The sequence below is a fragment of the Plasmodium coatneyi genome, chromosome 1 (genome assembly GCF_001680005.1).
Source record: "Plasmodium coatneyi strain Hackeri chromosome 1, complete sequence".
Taxonomy (NCBI): Eukaryota; Apicomplexa; class Aconoidasida; order Haemosporida; family Plasmodiidae; genus Plasmodium; species Plasmodium coatneyi.
Genome location: NC_033556.1, coordinates 172228 through 192400, shown reverse-complemented (window position 1 = coordinate 192400; position 20173 = coordinate 172228). Strand labels below are relative to the sequence as shown.

The 20173-nt window shown below is 37.9% G+C and overlaps 4 protein-coding genes across 4 annotated transcripts; 1 reads left to right on the top strand and 3 right to left on the bottom strand.

The window, feature by feature from the left end:
* Positions 1 to 1673: 1673 nt before the first annotated feature.
* Positions 1674 to 3633, top strand: PCOAH_00000360 (Uncharacterized protein; the record flags this gene model as incomplete). Its single annotated transcript, XM_020056857.1, has 2 exons — positions 1674 to 1871; positions 2095 to 3633. 2 exons carry the CDS (start codon positions 1674 to 1676, stop codon positions 3631 to 3633), a joined length of 1737 nt encoding a protein of 578 aa, XP_019912487.1.
* Positions 3634 to 5612: 1979 nt separating this feature from the next.
* Positions 5613 to 7071, bottom strand: PCOAH_00000350 (Uncharacterized protein; the record flags this gene model as incomplete). Its single annotated transcript, XM_020056856.1, has 2 exons — positions 5613 to 6521; positions 6715 to 7071. The coding sequence occupies 2 exons, from the start codon at positions 7069 to 7071 to the stop codon at positions 5613 to 5615; spliced, it is 1266 nt and encodes a 421-aa protein (XP_019912577.1).
* Positions 7072 to 8866: 1795 nt separating this feature from the next.
* Positions 8867 to 11275, bottom strand: PCOAH_00000340 (WD domain G-beta repeat domain containing protein; the record flags this gene model as incomplete). Its single annotated transcript, XM_020056855.1, has 1 exon — positions 8867 to 11275. The coding sequence occupies one exon, from the start codon at positions 11273 to 11275 to the stop codon at positions 8867 to 8869; it is 2409 nt and encodes an 802-aa protein (XP_019912385.1).
* A 2046-nt stretch (positions 11276 to 13321) lies between these two features.
* PCOAH_00000330 (Uncharacterized protein) lies at positions 13322 to 18910 on the bottom strand (the record flags this gene model as incomplete). Its single annotated transcript, XM_020056854.1, has 1 exon — positions 13322 to 18910. The coding sequence occupies one exon, from the start codon at positions 18908 to 18910 to the stop codon at positions 13322 to 13324; it is 5589 nt and encodes a 1862-aa protein (XP_019912571.1).
* Between the last annotated feature and the right edge of the window lie 1263 nt (positions 18911 to 20173).

Genomic DNA, 20173 nt, shown 5'->3' with positions numbered 1-20173 from the left:
TAGAATGTTGGTTATGAGCAGTGCATAAATTCTTTTTCCCGTCCGTGAAAGGGTAGTATTCATTTTGAATAACGTGTGTACTTGTACTACCGTGGCAGGTGTGATCATAATAAATGTTACCATGACTGATGTTGACCACTTGTTCTCCTTTTTTATGTTCCATTTGAGTGTTATACAATGTCATATGTTTATGAATTGTACACATGAGAACATATAGAATAGGTGCTATACATAATCCTCAAGCAGTAAATTTTGTACATAATGTTGTTTCCCCTTTAGGGTATATAGAAAGGGGGGGGCGTTTAGTTTTTTTTTTTTTGATACTTCATTTAGAGATTATTATAGAAAGAATGTTACTCTATGTACTATTTATAATAAGGCCGAAGAGGTTACAATTAAATATAATTAGAAAGAAAAAGGAGAGCATATTAATGAAAGAAATTGCACTTGTCCTTTAAACGGTAACTTATTATTAACATTGCCATTGTAATAATATAACTTAACCTAAAAGCTTGAAAAAATGGTAATAGAATATACATTACACAGACTAAAATTAATTCGTATCATATATAAATTCTTTATAATAGATCCTTAATTGAATATAGGAATAATGGTATTTTCATTACGATAATATAACTATTCATAGATGTATAATTTATATATGTTTGAAATTATGTAAGTACTAATCAGTTATATATATATTGGATAAATATTACATAGGTAAAAGAGTTCCTCTTCCTAACCCTACTTTTTTTTTTTTTTAAGATTAGTTCTGTAATAAAAAGTTTATTATTACATGCATTAGAAAAAAATTATTTTCGGGGCAAATTTATATATTTGTATTTTAATAAAAATAAAACATGTACATAAATTGTTGTACATACTTTTAATTATGTGTTCTATGAGTTCCGTATGTATTCATGCAGTATATGCGCATATATTACTTAGGTCCTTTTTTATTTTTTCATAAAATAATATTGCTATGTCAAGAACAATGCTTTAATCTGTTGTGAATGGATGGACTGCATGCAAAAAAAGAAAAATTTAAATAAACATACATTCGCAATGTATATGTTCTTGTTTTATAATTAACGACAGCTAGCAGATCCGTGAATAAGAATTCATCTACCAGTATTTATCTATCTTGTACTTCCTTTTTTTTTTTTTTTTTTTTTGGACATAAAAATATTTTTTTAATTGTACGGTCCATTAGTTTTAATTTAATTGTTGGCAGAAAACTTTTTTATTTATAATATAGAAAAATATTTAAAAAAAAAAAAAAAAAAAGAAACCCTCAAACTGATAGACACTTCATTTTTTTTTTTTTTTTTTTTTTTTTTCATCTACTATTGAAAAAATATTATATTATGAAAAAAAAAGAAAAGAGAACCATTCTACTGGTAGACACTTCTTTTTCCTATATATTACAATAAATATTTTTTTTAGAATAAAAAAAGAAAATGTCGAATTGATATAAAATTTTGTATTTTTTTCTTTCATACTATATTATTCCCTTTTTAAAATTGTACCTTTTACTCTTTTTGTTTTAATTTATTTCGGGCTGATATATTTTATTTTTGTATTGCTTCTTCAATATAATTTGTTTCTAACTACGATTTAATTAAATACTCACAAATACCTCCTTTTGGCATATATAACATCCATAACACAACATGGTACACTCAAAAAAAGTAATCAGCTCCGCATTACCAGGAGCGTTGTCATCCCAAAGTGGTAGCGGCCACATTGCAGCATCTAGTAAGGAAAATGGAGTGGATGAAAAAAAGGAAGGTGCACAAGGAGGATCTTCCTTCTTCTTCACCAAAAGAACTGCGATGTTGTTTTTTGTTCTTGCTTTTATCTTTTTAAAGGTGAGTACTACACCCAAACAGAGGCAAAATAAAGGAGGGCGATGCTTAATAATATAGATGCGCATCACCATGATGTCGCAAGTGTTATACACATGTCCCATACGCATAGTATGTTATCGTACATACTATTACATGCATATTTACTCCTTTTCCTTTTTTTTTCCTCCATTTTTTTTCTTCTATTTTCTATACATTCACCTTTTCCCTTACCTGTACCTTCCAGCACCAAGATGACTTTGGAAGACAGAATGGTCCTGCGACATTAAAACCAAATAATAGAGTTGCTAGGAACTTAACACTGGAAACAGAGCAAGTTCCATCACAAAGTAAATCCTCACTTAAAGATTTATTTCAGAAACAAGGGAAAAAAGAGAAAGTTCTTGAAGTTAAGAAAGAGGCCTCCGGCTCCGGAAATAAAACCCCAACTGAAGTAGAAAATAAAGCTCCAACTGAAGCAGAAAATAAAGACCCAACTGAAGTAGAAAATAAAGACCCAAATGAAGTAGAAAATAAAACCCCAACTGAAGTAGAAAATAAAGTTCCAACTGAAGCAGAAAATAAAGACCCAAGTGAAGTAGAAAATAAAGACCCAACTGAAGTAGAAAATAAAACCCCAACTGAATTAGAAAATAAAACCCCAACTGAATTAGAAAATAAAACCCCAACTGAATTAGAAAATAAAGACCCGACTGAAGTAGAAAATAGAGACCCAACTGAAGTAGAAAATAGAGACCCAACTGAAGTAGAAAATAAAACCCCAACTGAAGTAGAAAATAAAACCCCAACTGAATTAGAAAATAAAACCCCAACTGAATTAGAAAATAAAGCTCCAACTGAAGGAGAAAATAAATCCCCAACTGAAGTAGAAAATAAATCCCCAACTGAAGTAGAAAATAAATCCCCAACTGAAGGAGAAAATAAATCCCCAACTGAATTAGAAAATAAAGCCCCAAGTGTTTCTGAAAATAAAGCTCCTGGTGGTCAAGGAAATAAGAATGATCCTAATGTTACTTCAAGTAAGAACAAAAAAGCAGCATCTCCATCAAAAAATAAATCCTCACTTAAAGATTTATTTCAGAAAAAAGGGAAAAAAGAGAAAGTTACTGAAGTTAAGGAAGGGGCTTCTGAGTCCAATAATAAAGCTCCTGGTTCTCAAGAAGCGGAGACTGTAGATGGCGCCCAAAATAAGGATGATTCTAATGCTACTTCAAGTAAAAACGGAAATGCAGAAGGTTCGCCATGGAGTAAATGTTCAGCTAAAGAATTATTGCAGCAACTTGCGAAAGAGGAAGCCGCTAGAGATAAGAGGAAACCCTATAGTGCTGAAAAAAAAGCAACAGATAACAGGAAATATAAGCTCCTATTAGAAAAATTATTAGAGCAAGAGGAAGTAGGGGAGGAAAAGGCCGGAAGAGGTACTAAACAATCATCTAACAAAATACAGAGGAAAAAAGATCCTACAGGAACAGGAGCTCAAAAGCCAACTGAACAACAGGTCCAAGAGAAAAAAGAAACTACCGAAAAAGGAGGACCTAAAAAACCAACTGAGCAACGACAAGTTCAAGAGAAAAAAGAAACTACCGAAAAAGGAGGACCTAAAAAACCAACTGAGCAACAACAAGTTCAAGAGAAAAAAGAAACTACCGAAAAAGGAGGACCTAAAAAACCAACTGAGCAACAACAAGTTCAAGAGAGAAAAGATTCCAGCAGAAAAGCAACTAAAAAAACAACTGGACAACAAGTAAAGAATAAAAAAGATTAGGACTTCATGTACGCACCCTTTGCTGATTCCTTCATGGGTTTAGGTGGCATTAAATAGGTTCCTTTCCGTGAAACCCTAATCCGCGACCGAAAAGAACTGAACTTTTAATTCATACACATTAAATTTTTCCTTTTGCTCAATTATAACATAATTGAAATTTCTCTTTCTGTTTATATTATTTTTACCATGAACAACCGTAGTTATTATTTTACGGAATATTTTATAATGGCATGCATGACAAGCTTCACGCTTATGGGAAGCTTATATTTTTGAATTAAAAGTATTATGGACGCTCTATATATATTTCTTTCTTTTTTTTTTTTTTTTAATATTATGAATTAATTCAATTCAAATCAATTCAATTTAATTTTTTCCTTTTTTTTGTATTCACACCTTAGATGTATATCCCTCCATAAAACAGCTGAACACCAGGCCACATTGTTGTTCTTATACCCTGAAACCCGGAACCTTAAACGCAGAATCCTAACCCCCTTTTTTTTCTTTTCATTCTTTTCTTTCCTTTTCATTCTTTTTTTTTTTTTTCTTCTTTTGTTGTGCCAGTTTGTCCTTATCATTTTATTTTTTTCGTATACACAGACATGTGTGACATGGTAAAAAATTTGTGTAATTGTGTACACAGTTCCTTTTTTTTTGTATGAATACACTTTTTTTTTGCGGGCAGGAGAAAAAGCGCGCATTGTGATACATGTGGTGTTTTGGTGGGGGCTCTAGAAATGGACAACTGGCTAAATTAACAACTTTGTGCAAAAAAAAAAAAAAAAAGCAGTAGAAGCAGGAGGAAAAGCCAAGCCACTCCTTTTTTTCTCAATATAAACCAAAAAAAAGAAAGAAAGAAAAAAAAAAAAAAGGGGGTAGGGGAACTATTTTCATGGAACATAATTTTATACATTTATTTATTAAAAATGTAATCATCAGAATGTGAGACATTACTTAATGCGGAAAAATTGTGTTATCTGTTCTTCCCGCGAATCCTTTATAAATATCCTTTTTCTTTTTTTTTTGCGCAAAAAAAGAAAAACTGGTTAAGAAAGATGCACAGTTGGTGGTCTAAAGCATAACATGAATGTTGCCACGCCATCAAAAGCACATTTTACACTTATTTGACAAAAAGGGAATTAAAGAGCAAAACAAGGAAAAAAAGAGAAAATGGGCAGTCGAACCCCCCCTTTTTTTTCCGTTCTATGGTACCTTCTGCGGTGATTGTTCTCTCTATGTGTGGAGAGACGTGTCGTGGGAAATCTTGCATGCTCATAGAAAGTGCACATACACGTAATTACACATATACACAATTATATTTATATACATGCGCAAATTGTGCAAAAAGAATACGGGGGAGAATATGGCCCCCCTGGCATTTTTCTTCCCCGTGTGGTTTACCATAAAGTGGAAAATCCGTTTGGGCGCGTTCCAAATATCTGTTGCCACGCTTCTACAAAATTTAATTTACTATGCCCGCGCCCCCGCCGGGGGGGTAGTTGGTTTATAATATTCGTGTTACGCATTTGAGGAACACACACAAAAAAAAAAAAAAAAAAAAAGAAGAAAAAAAAAGGGGTATATACTAATGCGCACGGGAGGGGACACACTCAGTGGCGGGGGGCGTAAACGTATGCCCATTTACGATATATTTATGTAATGCGTAAAAACTTTACACAGGATTTAAATTTGCACTTGCCCATGTGCTCATTCCTAAACTTTCCTTCATTTCTTTTTTTTTGGGGGGTAATAATTATCAACCATTATGAACAGTTAAAAACAATTTTTACAAAAAATTCCGTCCTCCTAATTTATTAATGAGCTCAAAACTCTGTTCACATTTTTTTACATGTCGATGCGACTTATTTTATCATTAAGGTTAACAAAATTGTGAAAAATGCTGCATCGATCATTTCAAAACAAAGCGTTTAAGAATAATAATCATTCTTGTCGTAGTAGCCGTAAATGGAACTGTTATAATCCTAATAATAATCATAATTTTCATAATACCCATCATCGTCCTCGTCCGTATCGTCCTGCTTATCCTCCTCCTCTGTATCACCTTCATCATCTTCCTCATCCTCATCGTCGTCCTCCTCGTCACTATCATCGTCTACTTCTTCTTCCTCCGCTTCCTCTTCTTCTTCTTCCTCATCGTCATCATTTTCCGTTTCATCCACTTCGCTTTCTTCTTCGGTGAGTGAGTCGTCCGCTGATTCGTCGTCATCATCATCGTCATCCTTGTCATCATAACTATCCTTGTCCACGTCGAGTTCTTCCTCTTCTTCTTTTTCACTTCCTCCAACCTCCTCTGCTCCTTCCGTTTCATCCTTCCCTTCCTTTCTTTCTTTTAACTTTTCATTCGTGGTACAATACATTTCCTGTAAATCGCATTTCCGTCGTTTCTGTTTCAAGAATCCTCTTACTGTTGTGGGTCCAAAATTCCACTTCTCCTCAAACCAAAACATTCGTACGCACTTCTTCATTTTCCTCTCGTCCTGTTTCTTCTGTAGCTTATTGAGCTCTTTACGATAAGATTCCCTCATAGCTTTCCATCGTTTCTTCTTATTAAATTTACACTTCTCATAATTCATATCTATAATATCCAACTTTTTATCCAAGAGGATTTTGTCGTGGTCGTAGAATGGGCCTATACCGGGTAAAATGTCTTTCGATGGGTTCTTGGCTATTTTTTGCCTGATTGCTGCTCTTTTGTCTTTCCATTTTACCTCCATATCTTCTTCTTCCTTTTTTATTTTTGCCTCCATTTTTTTTTTTTTCTTTTCCATCTTAAGATCGTCCTTTTTAATTTTTGTGTTCATTAGGTCCAGGTACAGTAATAGTTGCTTCCTCGCTTCGTGCTTTTTTATTAGTCTAGTGGAGTTACGCCTCTGCAGAAAAGTTGGGAGTGTAGGAAGTTTGTATTTTTTGTGTGTGCATTGTTGTTTCACCTTTTCAACGCTGGTCACGCGTTTTAGCGCACATTTATTATGCACATCAATTTGCGCAATTTTCGACACATTCGCTAGCAGCAAAACGAATGCAACGCACACGCAGTAATAATTTCTGCTATTTCAAACTTACACCCCATCGCATGAAAAGAACGACGATCATAACCGCTTGAAATAAGGTCATCTTTTTATTCGTGCTGTCCACGTTCTCCGCTTTATTTTCGACTTCCTCTGTTTTATTTTCGTCTGGTTTGGGATCTTCAACGATTTTTGGTTTCTTCATAAGAAAATCTTCCTCTTCAATATAATAATAACCATCATCATCTACGTAATAACATGGGAAGCTTCCGTGAAACATGCTACTAATTACCGGGGTGTACGGGGGGTTGTAAGGTTCGGACACATAATAATTATCACTAAAGGAAGTGAATGGTTTGTCAACGTCCACCACGGAGTACAGGGTGTACGGAGAGCCTATACTATGAGCCATTTTGTTCTATATTATGTGTAAATTATGCGTGAAGCTCTATATAAAAAGGGTTAAACAACACATTAATATTTGTTCTCCTTTTTTTTTGAATAAAAAATTATTAGTAAAAATGTCCCTTTTTTTATTTTTTTTTTTTCTCTTTCCCTGTCTTTCTATTTTTTCTGTGCTTTTATAATTAAAACTAAAAAAGAAAATGAAAAAAATATACTATATATTATTATGTTTAATGGTAAAAAAAAAAAAATAAGGAAATCGTATATAGTATAAAATGTTGCTATACAGATGTCGTTCTCAATTGCAAAATGCTTAATATGTTATTTACCAATAATATACATAATATTTGCACTGTCGGCTCAGCTTGGAACACAGTGGAAAATTTTCTTTTTTTATTTTATTTTCATTTTTCTTATTTTATCAATGTACAGCATTTTCACGTCATATATATTCTATAATTATCCGAAAAAAAGAAAAAAAAAAAAAAGCCGGAACAGAATTATCTGAAATTTTAACAGAAACAATGTATCTTAGAACAACTCAAGGAAAATTAACAAGTACTTTTATATAAAATTGAACTACAAAAAAAAATATAAAAAAAAAGAAGTCAGAAACGGATAAATACAAGAAAATTGCAGAGAACATGCAGAACGAATAAATATTAAAAAAAAATCTACATGCAAAAAATGCACCGTTGCTTAGGCTAACGCAAGGAGAACAATACAAATGAGGGCTGCATCGGGGACGATGATTATACATATATATATGAACATAAAAAAAAAGAAATGCAAAAAAACAGATAATGATAAATCAATAATTTTTGTACATTCCTTTTTTCCTTTTAACGCATGTTTTTCTCTGAAAAATGTTTAACATATGCCACACGATCCTTTTTTTTCTTTTTTCGAGTCAGTGAAAAATCTTATTCTTTCATATTTAGCATGAAACATATATATGGTATACTATATAAAAACATAGAAAAAAATAATAGTGTTCGACTATACAAATGACTGGGCACATGATCTAATGTGGAAATTTCTTCCAAGCAAAGAGGATCTCAATCCATCAACCATGCAAAAATTGAATGTCGTTTTTTTCTGAATGTACGGGAAAAAATAAAAAGGGGAACTAGTAAATTACATAGCTGCTCATATTATTCTCATAATAGGAGTTCCCAAAATTTGAAGAGAAAAATTAAAAAGAAGAATTCTCTTATGTGGATATTTTAAGAAATTGGAAATCTATTCGAAGGAACATCCACTCAGTGGGATAAGTACGATTTATATAGTACATATATGACATATATGAAAAGCCTACATGTGGATTGTGCAGTATATTTCACCGAGTTCTTGAATTCCATGTGGAGTAATTGTGGGATGTATATTTTGAACATGCCAGCAGGGAATATGATCAAATGGCTGCTGCAAGAGTGTGTTAACATTGTGAAAAAGGCAGAATAGGGCGAGAAGATGAAGTAGGGACTGTCTTTGCAAATGTTTACACCTCCGATAATGGCGCACGCATTTGGCGGAAGTTCTTCAGCCGTTGTGTTGAAGCAGGTTGGGTGCTCACAAAAGAAATGGTTGCCTCCGCACATTATGAGGGGCACACATTATCACACAAAAAAAAAAAATAAAAAAAAATAAGGAGAAAAGATGCATCCACGTGATGCACCATGTGCGAAGGTGGAACAAAACTGTCCCCAAGAGGGGAACACAATTGGCGCACACGTGGGACGCGTTCCACACAAAAGTAGTGAATCCAAAAATGAACTTAAAAAAAAAAAAGAAAAAAAGAGGGACTACCTAAAGGCTGAAATCAAATCATCGTCCTCGTCACTGACGTAAACGATGTCCCTCTTTAAGTTACTGAACTGGTCGTCCTCATTATTGTGCTTCATATCTATTGAATTGGGTGCCCCCCCATCGGAGTTTTGCTGCACTTGAGGGGCAGTATCGCTGTTGTAATTTTCTCCATGCACGTCCAACTGGTGGGGCACGCTTCGGTGAGCAATGCTATGGTGATTATCATCGTGTTCTGTCTTTCTGTAGGAACCCCCCTTCTCGTAGTACGTTTCGTATTCATCCCGTTGAATGGGAGGCACGCCGTAATCTTTGTGATCACGCAGGTTATACTGACCATGCTGGTAACGTTCCTCATTTTGACCACCATGATCGAACTTTACATCCTCATTTACTACGCAATAATCCAAATGATTCTGCTGAAAGTCCTGGCCATAATGTGGTGCGTGAAAGGAGTTATCTGCTTTGCTAAAATTTTCATCAACGTCACAATCGTAGCTAACGCTTCGGCCTTTGTCTTCCAGGTTTGTGAGTATACAGACATCCAGGTTGCTTGCATCGGATAGAAACTCCTGAGGTGCATTGCTCATACTTTTATCGTAAAAAACGTTACTTCTGGAGGAGTTAACACTGTTTATATTTGTTGATGCATTGTAATTAAGTAGGTCTTTCTTGTAGTTAGACGTATCATACACTTGGTAGTCGTATTTTTTGTTCGTTTCTCCCAACAAGTGGTCAATAGACATGGTCTCGCTTTGCGGATTGCTCCTGTTATCGGGGTCGTCCCCATCTTCGCTCTCGTTAAAATTGAAATTGTTATGCTGACTGTTTCTGTGGGGAGAGGATTCGGCGTAGACGGATTGGGGGGTGATCCCTGCCGGTTCGTTGGTTTTGTAACTCCTCCTCCTTTTCGGCTTCCATATTTGAAAATTATCTATGTCATTTTTCCATACTTTCAAATTCCCCCCGTCTCCCCCTGAGAGTAAAAAACCTGAACTGCTCAAAAAATTTAAAAAGTGCACCCCGTTTGTATGCCCATGGAAGGCCGAAATGATGAGACCGCTGGTTATGGACCAGATAACAATTGCGTCTTCATACCCTGCGTAGAGTACTTTTTTCTCTTTGTTAACGCTTAGGGAGAGGACAGTATTGTCGAAGAGCAATGGTGGGATGTACTGTGCCGACATGTTGTTGTCTACTATTAGTTTGGTCAAGACAGGCTCCTTTTCGCTGGTTTGCGCATAGTTGTGGCTACCACCAGGTGGATCCTCGTGAGGCACACATTCTGAGAAGGTCCCACTTAAATTTAGACTTCTCCCATTTTTTGCCTCACTGTTATAATGATAATTGTAGCACGCAATGATGTTGTCGTACCCTATAAATAGGTACTTATCCGTGTTAGCGAAGCAGTTAATTTTTTCGCCATTTTTGAGTTTCTTGGTGTCTAGGTAGAGAGGCGGATTGGTCATCATATTGTAAATAAAGAAAACAGAACAGTCGGTTCCAAGGACGATATTTCCATAGTTGAGCAGGTGACATGTAGTAATTTTATCCTTGTCCAGACGTTTGTTGCATCTTCCCCCACTCAGAATTTTATAATCACTAAATCGTAACAACCTAAAGGCGTTATCATAACCGCAGGTGCAAAATAAATCGCCACTAAAACTCATCATTTTTAAAATGGTGTCATTATGGCAAGGAATATTTTTTACATAAGTTAGGGTTAGCAACTGGGTGTCAATTTTATAAATGTGGATTTTTCCATCATCCCCTGATATGATCACTTCATTTTGCGATTCTGCACACACGATATTTCTAGCCTTATATACGGTTTGTTCTTTGTACGTTTCGCAAAATGTAGACGTCAAGTCGTTATTATAAGTGAAGATTTTTATCTCCCCAACTATGTCTGGCTCAATAATGGACCACAATTTTCCCAACTTGCTTAAATTACTCTTATCTTCATATACACAAATGATAAAATTGTATTTTTCGTTAATATACAAATCGCTCAAGGAAAATTTTTGCGATCCTATGCTGTTTAACAGCTTGGTTTTTACTACCTCCACGGATAAATTAATTTTGTCGTAAAATAAAATAAAATTCAGAAACAAAGCACAACATCTTACATCCGCTCGGATAAATAAATTGTGCAGGTAAGAATTTAGTACCTTTTTTCGGTAGTTTATATATTCTACGTTTTTGTAAGCCATTAATTTTTTCTTGGGTAAATTTGGCAGGGCTGAAAAACCCATGTGGAGTAACTCCCAGTGGAGCTCTTCAAATTCGCTGTACCTCCTACTCGTTTCGTACTTTAGGTCTTTGTACTGAATTAGGATGACGTAGTAGACCTTCTCGTCTCTCTGTTCCACTCGGTTTATGCCGATGTCGAAGTGTTCCAGTTCCATGGTGTGCAAGGAAAAATAACTCAGACGTTACAAAATGGTGGAGTACCTTTTACGTGCTCTTCGCGGACGAGAGATCCTCCCCCGCCCCCTTCTCTGCTTCGCGTGCTGAAGGGGGAGGGGGGTGAAGGAGTTCACCTTCAACACTGCGAACTTCAAACGGTACGTCCTTTTAAAACAATGCAGAAGGAAGTACAGCGAAGGAAGCTCCCTCAAAAAGGATGTCAAACGTATCCATTTAGAAAAAAAAAAAAAAAAAAAATATCCCCCCCTGTTACACAATACGCAAGGACTGCAAAAAAAAGGGGTGACAAACCAATAGCAACGTAATCACGTAAACATTTCACCAGGAAATGTTAAACAAAAGATCGGATGGCGCGCTTAACAATCGGCTGAAATGCGACATGCGTCCTTCGCGCAACTAGATTTTTGAAATAGGTGACAAAAAAAAAAAAAAAAAAAAAAACGAGGTACATAAAATGAGGGACTCACAAAATGGGAGGCACGTAAAGTGCAAAGTGAACAAAAATAATTAGCCTACGAGCGTCACCATCTGTGCATACCCCACGGTGGAAATTTCCAAATCGCATCGCCCATCGGGCAGAATATGGGCCACAGGAATACAAACACATTAATGTATGCACTGAAGAAAAAAAAAAAAAAAACGCATACAGGAATGCGCTAATAAGCACACACGCATAATGCTCTGTAGAAATGTTGCAGCCTTCTCATGTTCACGGGGCCATGAGGGAAGCGTAAAAACAAAATTTGGCTAACCACAGCTTCGTGCTCAAACGCACATGTGGGGCAAAGGTTTCAGAACAGGCTGGAATTCTGAGAGGGTTACGAAAGCACATAGAAAAAGGCAAAACTGAAGCGTTTCCTCAAATTGCGCAGCTGCACAATTGCGCGAGAGGCATAATCTTGTACGTCTTTTTTCAGGATAATTGTTTCAATTGTGAAAATTTTACATAATCGCGAAGGAGCGCATATATCACGGTGTGTTCAATGGCCAAACTCGTTACTTCGCCCCCGTTAGATACCCCCTACGATCACCCCCTTTTAAGCATTTTTTTAAATGTGACTTGGGAGCAGTATGTAGAAATTTCCCCACCCCTGCAATGCTGTCTTAGGGCAACAGATATGCGCACATATTGGTTCCACAAAACATTGGCCACTGGTACTTATGCGAAAGTAATCCCCTACAACCGCTGTGCTTCACGCGTATAGTGCAGACACACATATGGGGTCAGTTTCACCTAAACTGGCTCTTTTTCCAAATATGACCCGCAGTGGTGGTGCAGCCTCCTTTTCTGCTGACCTCTAGAGGGGGCGCGTCACGCCTCTCCTCGCGAGGAACGTCCGGCGGTGAACACAGCACTCGTTGTATTTCCATCCAAATGGGAAAACTTGCACACACATATTTACACATTTTGTTTTAGCCAATTTTTGAGCCCATGATATATATGTTTGTCCAAACATGAACAGTTCACTGTGCATACTATGTACAGGGAAAACAATTGAGGTGGAAAAAAAAAAAAAATTCCGCATTTGATAATACACATGGTAAGGACAATTTTGCAAATGTGACAAAAAATGAAACTGTAAAAATAGTTAAGAGGAATAAAATAATATTCCACTGTTTTAAAAAAAATATATATAATTATAAAAAAAAAGTTATAATAAAAAAAAAAAAACTTTTAATCTTAGCTCACTGAGAGCGCCTGCGCAAAGGCATGTTGCGCCATGGTGAAGCATGAACCAGGTTGGAAGTTCCAAAAGGGGGAAGCAAAAAATGTCTAAAGAATGTCATCCGTGTGATTAGGTTTCACCATTAAGATTCGTACGTATAGCTGTTTTTTTTTTTTTTTTTCTTAATAACTCCGAAGTGATATAATTAATATGCCGTTCTCTTTACTTGGGTGTTCATTGCCGAGTGACGTGCTGCAATTCACTTCTCCTTTAACTCCCCTCTGGAATGCTAATATATGTTAAGTTGAGCCTAGTATATTGCTCCCCATTTCTATGCCCAATTCGTGACGTGACTACTCATCTTCTTTTATTCCTCCGTTTATTATTTTTTCTATTTCTATAATTCTTAGCCTTTTCCTGGTTAAGTTTGGATGAAGTTTGACTTTCGCTCAGCCCCGCTTTTGCCTTCTCAGAGGCATCCACATGGTTATTGGGGTCAATAATTTCGTCGCCACTGTTTTCTTCATCTGGGGGCACTTCCTCCTTTGGTTCGCCACCCCCGGTGCTTGCTTCTACCATGGGGGGGTCGTCGATTAAATTCTCTAAATTGTCTAGCGCTTGTTCTGTGGGCGATGAAGTGATGTCTTCCTTTTTCTCTTCTACGGGGGGTATTTCGTTACTTCCATGTATAGGTGCGTCACCCAGGGGAATGTCCTCTTCGTGTGGGTAACTTAGCTCTGCTTTGTCGCCTTCGAAGTTGTCCTTTGTTGTGAGTTCCTCTTGCAATGTTGGCTTGGTAGTTAACTCCTCGGTCGGTTTCTCTTCTCCCTTCGCCTTATCATCACTAAGGGGTTGCTCATCTGCCCCATTATTTGTGCACATTACATTTGTGTAATTTTCCTTCACGTCCGTTGCAGTGTCGAGTGATTGTTCCCCTTTCAAATGATCAATTGCCGCCTTTGCCTCTCCCTCCTCATGCTTATCTGTTTGCACATCGGATGATACATCACAGGCAGAGTTCGCATTCCCCATAACGTTTGTTTTTTCCATTTCTGGATGTGCCTTTTGTGTGAACAGTTCGTTCAACACGTGGACATTTTCGCTCTCCAGAGCTGCGTCGTTTAGGTCGCTTGATTTAGGCCCTTCCTCTGGTTGTGCATCTGCCTCTTCCTCTGCAGAGTGTAATGCTCCATGTGGGAGGTTATTACCTGCTTGTTCGGGGGGCGCCTCCACCGACATGGAAGTGGGTTCCATCTGTTCGGAAATAACTTCTACTAGTTCGGGAACTTCATCCACTTCTGCCTCTTCCACTTCTACCTCTTCTACCTGTTCCACCTCCGGTCGCCCCTCCGAATTCATTACGTCCATGAAGTCTTTATACATGACGCTACTGTCGCAGGAATTCATATTCAAAAAATCGTCCTCAAATTTGTCCATTTGTGTAGAGCCCGTGGCAAGTGATTTATAAGCAGGAGGCAACAAACCGCCGGAGTAGGGGCACGTTTCCGAGTTCATCACCTCGCTGGACATGTGTTCGCTTTGCATGTGTTCACTTGGCAAGACTTCCTTCGTATCGTCTGAGTTCCTGTCGGCGAATGCACTCAGCTTCGAATTTGTAACTTCCTCTGGGGGGTTTTCATTCAGAGGATTGCTGTTCATAGGAGTGGTCTTCTTTTTTAATTCTGTGAATTTTTTTTTCTTATGTTGGAAGCTGGATTCTTCACTGCTGCCAAACGTGGGAACCTCCTTAACTTGGCTAAGAAGGGATACCTCGTGATAATTGCCTTCACTTTTTACATCGTTAATAATTTTTTCTGCTTTTTCTAAATTTATGAAAATATCATTACTCAGTTGTGTAGCCGAACTGAACATATTTTTTTCTCCGTCTTTTATATGTATACCCGCACTCGAATTAATAGTGCAGTTGTTCACGGTTATTACTGTGTTGGGTGCGATTCCTTCGATTTTTTTTTTTTTTTCCAAGTTGTGGAGTTCCCCCATGGTTGGTGTTCCTTCATCTAGTTTTGTACTGGGTGTTGCCAAATCGCTTTGATCGTAAATGACAAAATGTTGCGTGATTTTTTGCTTACCCTCACTGTTGGCCATTCCGTCGATGTATTTTATTTTTTCTATTTCGTTTTCGTTAACCTTGTTGGGTAGATCCGGTGTACTACCTGCCAGATCATTTGACGGTGTTATCTGCTCACTTGGCGATATGCCCATAACAGACGTGTCCTTTTTTTCCTTTCCGCTGCTCATCAGCTTGTCATTTATGATGTAAAAATTGTCACTTATATTGATTGCTTTCTTTAACTTTGCAAATTTTTCCAAATGGGGATCTGTGTTCGCCTGGTTATTATCCCCGTCTAGGGTGGAACTGTTCACATTTGATTCTTCTACTGGGATGTTCCCTTTTTTGTTTTCATTTATGGACGAGTTGGAATTGAGGATTTCTCCCTCACTTTTTCCGCTGACCTTTCTGAGGACGTTCCTTTCATTGCTGAGCAGCATTTTTGCAGGGTGGCTGCTTAACGGCTTGTCTTTTATTAAATTCTCGAAGAAGGTTTTCCGTTGTTTAAATATGGAAGTCGTTTCGCACATGTCATTACTGCTAATGTTCTTTGTGTCGATCTGTTTTTTATTCGTATCTTTATCGTCCATGAATTTAGCAGGTTGATTGATGTTTCCGCTGTTCGGGTCGCTCCCCTGATTGAAGATGCTTGTCGAGTTCTCTGATTCTTTCGTGCAATGTTCCCCTTTGACGAGAATGAGGGAGCTATTTGGAACACTTTGCATGTCATCATTACAACTGCTGTAATTAAGGATGTTATTGTCGTTCGGGTTGTCGAAGCTACTTGGGGGAAGTTCACCACTCATGTTACTTCTGCCCAATTCGCTCTTCTGCCCATACATACCACTATTGAGAAAGGCCTCTGCAATGTTCGAGTTGTCCTTCATGACCTCCTCGTAATTGCTATACTCCCCGTGTTCCGTTGTGTACAAGTTGGAACTGAAGGCGTTATTGCTGTTGTGCATTTGTGCGAATGGATATTGGTCTTTTCCATGATTGAGTTCCTCCTTTTCACTCCACTTCTGGTGGGCATCCTCACCCGGTTGGAAGTCATTCGATGGGTGCTTTTCACCCGTTTGGTTAGCTCCTTCCACGTGAGAAGATTCGTGCACTGAACCCATTTTGCTGCAATCCAAATGGGAGGTTCCAATCTGTTGGAGGTTCATCCATTCGGTAACCTTTCCGTTAAGGCCCCCTGGGGGGATAACTCCATCATCAAAAAGGGTGAGATAACTATTTTTCTTATTTTCCAAATTTGTGAAATTTATTTTTTTGTATATATCATCACTGCTGGTTAGGCTCTCCTCCTGTTGAGCATCCCAGCTAGTACATGCCTTTTGGTCCACCCCGATTTTAAGAAATTCAGACATGTTACTCGAATGAATGGAGTAGGAAAACAGATTAGCACCACGTTCTTTTATATTTTTTGTGTAAAAATCATCAATTGGTATGTGCTCAATGTTGTCGATGTTCACAGATCGCTTCAACATTTCTATGTCTTCTTTTTCTAGCTTTATCCATTCCTTTGTATCTACCGCGTAATTTGCACTACTTAGCAGGTTGGTATGATCTAAATTGGTGCAGAGGAAATGTCTCACCTGCTTTTCACCTTCATGTGTTTCCTTCAACTCCGAGGTGTTGTCACCCTGGGTGTCCCCCTGGTGTTCATCCCCATCGTCCTTTTCTTCTTTGCCGTTGATTTGTTCTATGTGTAACTGGGATGGTTCCCCGGATGGCAATTCGGACGGTTGCTCCTGCGACTGCTCCACCCCTTGTTCTTTAATTTCTTCCTCTATTTGGAGCTGTACTTCCAGGTAGGACTGTGCACCATGCGTAGCCGTTACTTTTCCCGTGTGTTCACCCGCTTGATTTGTGGGGCTAATTACGGGTGTTACCTTACTTTGGGAATTTCCCTGTGCACCCATTTCTGCATTTTTTAAATTGTCATACTGTTCGCTGATCAGCACTTCCTGAACATTTGTTTTATCCACTTGTTTTGTTTTCTCCTCCATGTTGGCGGCGCTACAAGATAGCAGATTATCTGTCTTGTTAGGTATGTCATTTGGGTTGACTTCTTTAACATCCGATTGTTTTTTTTGTTTGGCCTCCGTCTCACTCACAGTTGAATGAAGCTCGTCCCCCTGGTTACTTTGCTGTGCTTCGAACTTTGTGACGATGTCGTCATGATGATCTTCTACGTCCACAAATTGACCGGAATTTTCTTGCTCAGCTGTGCATTCTGCGTAAATTCCCTCTTTCTGATCACCGCCCTGGGTTGTTATAATTTTGATCAGTTCTTCCTCTACCTGGGGGGTCATGCGGCTCAATAGATGGTCCCATTTTTCTTCATCATTTTGTACATTTGGTAACGGGGTAAGGTCCAATTCACCCAGTGGGATTTCATCCTGTGGTCCCTCTTTCTGTGCGAGACCGTCATTCATCTGCCTGTTTTTACTTTCCATGTCTAATTCGTCCATCTTCTGTGCAGTATCCTCTGCGCCATTTTGTTCTTCAGTCTGTTTGGTGCAGTCAAACATGAGATCTTCCCCTGGAGTGCCTTCCTTTTTGTTCTTTTCGATAAATTTTTCTATTATATGATTTACCTCTTCGTAATTGTCCAATGAAAATGAATTTTTTATATATTCTGCGGAACCCTTTTTGGAATTTTCTTTCTCATCTGGTGTGTGATTTGGTAGAGTCTCCGTCAAGCTGTTAGACATGGTTTCGTTATTACATGGTTCAATCTGCTGCGTTAGGAACTGCGTTTGAGACGGGGACTCTTGCGAAATATTGGATGTGATTTCTGCGTCATCTGCTCTCTCATTATTCACCAAGTTGGTGGATCCCTTATCAGTAATGCTATGCTTGTCATTGCTCCATTGGCGCTTCCTACCCTTCGTGCTAGGGCTCGCACTGTGCATGTGGCTATCGTAACCATCACCAGAAATACCAGCAGTGTGGGTATCCTTTTCCGCTTTTCCCCTTCCTCCGGATTTTTTCTTTTTCGCATTACTTTTTTCGTTCTTTTTAGCATATTTTTTAATTCCCGAATGGATAAAACTTAAATCCTCGCTGACGTGGTAGTAGGAGAGGGAGTCACTTTTGGGGGTTCCCTTATTTGCCTTCTTCTCCCCTTGGTGGATTTTTTTACCACTGCTACTTTGCTGCTTCTTCAAAGTTGACCCCTTAGACGAAATGGCATTATAATCGACGTAGTCGTCTCCGATGTGACGAACACTTCTATCGTCCTCGTCACTGGAATAATCCGTCTTCTTCTCAATGCAGATGTATTTCTTGTTTTTGTAATTAGTCAAGTAGTACTTATACGTCTTGTCATATGTGTTTAGTTCATTTTTCTCCAAATCGATTTGCAGCGACAGGAGTTTTTCTTCTTTCTCTTTGTTTCTCTTCCCATCGATGATTATTTTTAATTCCTTTAAACTTCTTTCGATGTATCCTCTTTTTTTCCTCTTCAAGCATATGTAAATAATCGCTACAAAAAATTCTAATGTGAACAAGGGTAACACTGAAAATGACACGGTCGATAGGAAGACGTCTTTAAAAACTTTAGATATATACTCTACGTGTATGACATTAAATAGGGACAAAAAGATCGACGTCAGGATGGACGTTAAAATAATTATGTACAGGGTTAATGCCTTGAAGGTGTTTACAACTAGGGAATACAGCGAAATGACGGTTAACATAAAGAATATAAAAAACAGCAACACATGTTGGTATATGAAGAGTAAAATGCAAAACACCGTTTTGATTCCCAGTACAAATACTAGGAAGGTAAAATTGATTCGGCTCCAGTTTGCCCGTTTTGTAAAGGAAGACCCCCCACTCTTTGCCATCTCTTCCTTGTCGCGCATCTTGCTCAAAGGGGGGGCAGCGAAACAGACATAGACACGGTGAGAAGAAGTCTTCTCTGATATTATGTGCTACTCCACACACTGTTTTTATGGAAAAGAGGTGCTATGTTTATTTTTTGTAAGGGAACAAAAGGGTACATTCGCGCAGGGACGAGGAGTGAGCGCTCCTCACGAAACAATGTACTCAGGGGCAACTCTACCAGATGAAAAAAATGCCCCTTTTCCCACAGGGGGGCTAATTTTCGTATGTGTACGTGGGTGTAAAAATGGAAGGGTCGATAGACACATGCGTTATTTACTCACGAACATAACTATTGTAACTACTGCGTTGGTTGAACCTACTAGTTATATATATATTACTGCGTGGACATAAGGAAGAATACGTGTAACGAGTACTACACTACCGCTAAAAAAAAAAAAATTGCCCAGTTCTTACTTAATAAGGGAAGAAAAAAAAAAAAAGAAAAAAAAAGTGTATCCTGTATGCTCTCACAAAAACATCCTGGAGAATTTTTCTCTGTTACAATTTTTTTTTTATTTTTTTAGATTTGTTCAAAATGGGTTGCCTGGTTGTGTAGCATTTTCCGCTTCTTCGCAAACACATGGCGCGCGGCATTTAACGTGTGACATAAGTATGCAACTTTTTATGCAAGTACATATTTGCATTTTTTTTCCATATAATATATACTGCACTATGTTAATTTAATTTATTTATTTTTTTTTTGCCTCAGGAACGAAAGAACTGGCGTCCTCATTATTTAACTGTAGCATATCAGCATGCGCGAGGTGGGTGTTAAAAAACGGTGGGGGCAGATGAAATGCACGAGGGGCAAAAAGTGCAAATGGCAAACATGCACCAGGGGGAACCAAAATATAGCAAACTTGTACCCCAAATGTACACAAAAATCTTGCAGGGGAAAAATAAAACGCACGAAGGGGCTGACCAAAAAACGGGTGAAATGCTACGTAACCTAGTTGCAGACCTTTGGCATACAGGACATTGTCATCCAAAAAGTGAAGGTTGAAGACGTTCGTGATGAAACAGTTGGAAGAAGTTTTAATTCTAAGGGGAAATAAATCCCCCAACAGTTTTTCTTCCCTTACGTTATATTTTTTCTTACTTTTTCTCCTCACATCCTGGTATGCCTTTGGTTATTACAAATGAGCATGACCAACGCATGCGAAAGAGGGTTTGTTCACCCCTTTTTAGCAGAAATAGGCGCTTTTTAAACGTATTCTTCATTTTGAAGTAGAAACCTTAGT